Here is a 3333-nt window from a genome sequence, read left to right as displayed (position 1 = left end):
TGACATATGGAGGCGAGTGAAGGAGGCAGCCAGTCGAGCTGCGTTAGTCTGCGTCTGTCTAAATTAATTTTTTCTGCGTGTGCGTGCGGTCTATGGACAGGCACAACCAAATGTTTTTTCTCACTGGCGGCAATGGGAATATCGCCACCGAGCGCGCGAAAAGACCTAACTTTTGGATAGTATTGTCGCGAGTGTACTACCTTAAAAATAATATGTCGGCAATCGTGGCGCAGGGCGCTGCGTGACAGCTTACTGTGCCGAGGATCCAGGTTCGAAACCACCCAGAACGGTGCTCTGAAATGCGCTGCCAGTGCTTCACAGCATCTGGTGGCGCAAATTGGAGCACGGTCTCTGGAAAGCGATCGCTATCTCTCGGTAAGGCAAGGTAAAACCACCAAGAGTATTCCTGCCAAATAACAACATCCGATGGAGAGAAATGATATGGATCTGGTGTCCGACACGGGGCTAAACGGGGCCTGGTGTCTGGCGCTAAGTCCGAGATAGGATCAATGTCTAGCGCAGGAGCTGAACAAAGCCTAGTCTGGCATGGATCTGAGAAGGATTGGTGTCTGACGAGGGCGAACGGAAGCTCAATATCGGGCAGCAGAGGGAGATTGCCATTAGAATCTCTCAAAAGCGGAAGTTACAATGACACTTTATAGAGTCAGATGACGCTGAGCCTCTCGTAGGACCACCCGCATAACAATTACTACTACTACTAAAAATAAGAAGATTTAAATAAGGTTTAAAATCTGCGCGCACGCGGATACACACACGTACGTATACATATATACACATATATAGCAAACAGTTTGAAATCATTAAATACTGCATTAATGAACTGTGGAACTTGATCTTTGTGTAATAGCTTCGTGATGTATGTGCGCGCGCGCGCGTACGCGCGTACGTGTCCACAAAGATAAGTCCGACCGTGCAACTTTACGTAATACACCTCGCGTAATACTAATACTAACGACATATTAGGACTTTCTACTAAAAAACAAAACACATTGATTACTTTAAATTACAATAATTTGTTAAAAGAATTGCAGCTAAATTTAAAAACGCATTTTAAGAAAAAAATCTAAAACTTTCAAATAATTTGGAGTAAAGTTACAAAAGGCCTTTTTATCAGTGTATATGATTTAAAGTTTTTCTATCAATTTTTTACGCTTAATTTGGAAGTGATGTTATTTAGATAAAAATCATTGTCAAGGTAAAAGTTAGCACCATTTCAAAGCTAAGACTAATACAAACATCTATTCTTCAAATTTTTAAATATTTCTAAGAATATTACTATACAATCATTTTTTAAAAAGTTACATTTGAATTTCATCAATTTTCCCGCAGATTCAAAGAGAATGCTTCAACTTTTATGCAGAATGTATAGAACGTTTAATAGAAATTAAGAGAAATAGTATTACGCGATCAGACTAGTATTATACGATCCTCTTGTAATTAAGAAGTATTTTTTTTTTCAAATTTCCCGTTAAGGTTTTTTATTTTTTAAAACGTCAATATAATGTATTTATTATTTCCTGATTCTTCATATAAATAATTATCGTGTAAGAATTTGGTTATTGTGTTATAATTAATTCTATATAATGTTTCTAATCTATAATATTATTTTTTTAAGATAAAACACTCCAAAAATTATATTCTCCCAACAAGAGCGCAAAATTCAAATTAAGCGCCATTTTCGTTTTGTCGTTTTGGGTACCCCAAAAATTTCACAGTTGTCATAAAATACTGTTTATGTGTTATAAATTGACCAAGATTATACAAAAACAGAATTTATTAAGTTCAGTAAAACGTACAACGTAATGATCTTATAAGATGTGGTGAAGAAACAAAAGGACTTGCACTAAAAAGACGCTGCACACATCGTATACTTATGACGCTATTATCTATCTTAAGGCGATAACATTTAAATCTCTTTAGTTTCTCATTGAACACAAGTATCTTACACATTGCAATTAGTAGTCATAAAACGCTACATGGAAGAACGACGCATTATTATTGTGAAAACAGCAAAAGAAATTGTTGCAAGTGTTATCTCATACAACGGCGACCAGAATTGATCACCGAGATTGTGATATGACACCATACAATTTTTTCTTTAGGGTTTTGTGAAGTCTGTCATCTGTCAACAAATTAACATTTCCTAATCTTGAAAGAGATTCGATGCGTCATGGGCAAAATTCAATCGCAATTATGTAAAAATGTAATCCAAAATTTCGTCAAAGGAGTAAAAGTGTGCCAGCAGAGTTATGGGAAATATTTGTCGGATATTATGTTCGATATTTAATCGTAATGTGTACACTCTTTACTATAATTAAAATATCAGCACTTTTCAATTAAATAATACGTTTTATTTAAAAAATTAAATCTTGCAACGCTTTCGGTATAACAATATGTGTTCCTCTTAATACAATGTTTCCATAAGCGCTTAACTCGTCTTTTACGAAACTTTGAGCTCGTCAAGCTGTCCCAGTTCCTTGTTTTTAACGCTAATCGAACTTCCTTAAGCAACGAGTCATTTGCAGATTCTGTTTCAATCTCATTTGATCTTAACGCTTTAGATATTGCTGCTGTAACAACAGCTCGGATATATTGTTCGTATTCTTTCGAGTATAACTCTCCTCGATTTTTTTCATCAATAACCAGTCTAGACAACGGATCCGCGATATTTGACATTCCTTTCTCATATATAACTTTATATTTATAACCTTGTAACCGTAACACCCATCGCTCAATCCGCGTACATAGTTTCAATTTCGGTCCAAAAATGCATTCAAGAGCCTTGTGGTCTGTGACCAAATCAAATTTGCTTCCGTATATCCAATTGTGAAACCGTTTACACACCCACACCAGTGCCAATGCTTCCTTTTCCGTTTGCGAATATCTTTTCTCGCAATCCGTTAATCCTCTACTAGCATAACAAATAACTCTCCAGCCATTTGTTTCTAATTGCGTTAAAACCGCGCCTAAGGCTACTGGATTAGCATCTGCAATGATTCTGGTACGTGCATCTTTTTTAAGTTTCTAAGACGTTTGCATTAGTTAAACTCTGTTTTAGTTTTTCAAACGCTTTATCTTATTCAATTCCCTATTTAAACTTTACCGTTTTTCTCATTAAGGTAGTACACTCGCGACAGTACCATTCAAAAGTTAGGTCTCATCGTGCGCTTGGTACTGATATTCCCCACTCCCACCAATGAGAGAAAATATTTGGTTGCGCCTGTCCATAGACCGCACGCACACGCAGAAAAAGAATTAATTCAGATAGAGACGCAGACTAACGCAGCGCGATTGAAGTGACGAATGTGACAA

At 36.6% G+C, this 3333-nt stretch overlaps 1 protein-coding gene across 1 annotated transcript in view; it reads right to left on the bottom strand.

Moving 5' to 3' along the window:
* Nucleotides 1-3333, bottom strand: part of LOC105455826 (uncharacterized protein K02A2.6-like) — an 11164-nt gene that overhangs the window by 5801 nt on the left and 2030 nt on the right. Inside the window, exon 3 of the mRNA XM_011699453.1 lies at nucleotides 2471-3008. Within this exon, the coding sequence (XP_011697755.1) occupies nucleotides 2471-3008 (538 nt within the window). The remainder of the gene's footprint in view (nucleotides 1-2470; nucleotides 3009-3333) is intronic.

The sequence above is a fragment of the Wasmannia auropunctata genome, unplaced genomic scaffold (genome assembly GCF_000956235.1).
Source record: "Wasmannia auropunctata unplaced genomic scaffold, wasmannia.A_1.0 LD335841.1, whole genome shotgun sequence".
In the NCBI taxonomy this organism is placed as follows: Eukaryota; Metazoa; Arthropoda; class Insecta; order Hymenoptera; family Formicidae; genus Wasmannia; species Wasmannia auropunctata.
This window is presented reverse-complemented; position numbering and strand designations above follow the sequence as displayed.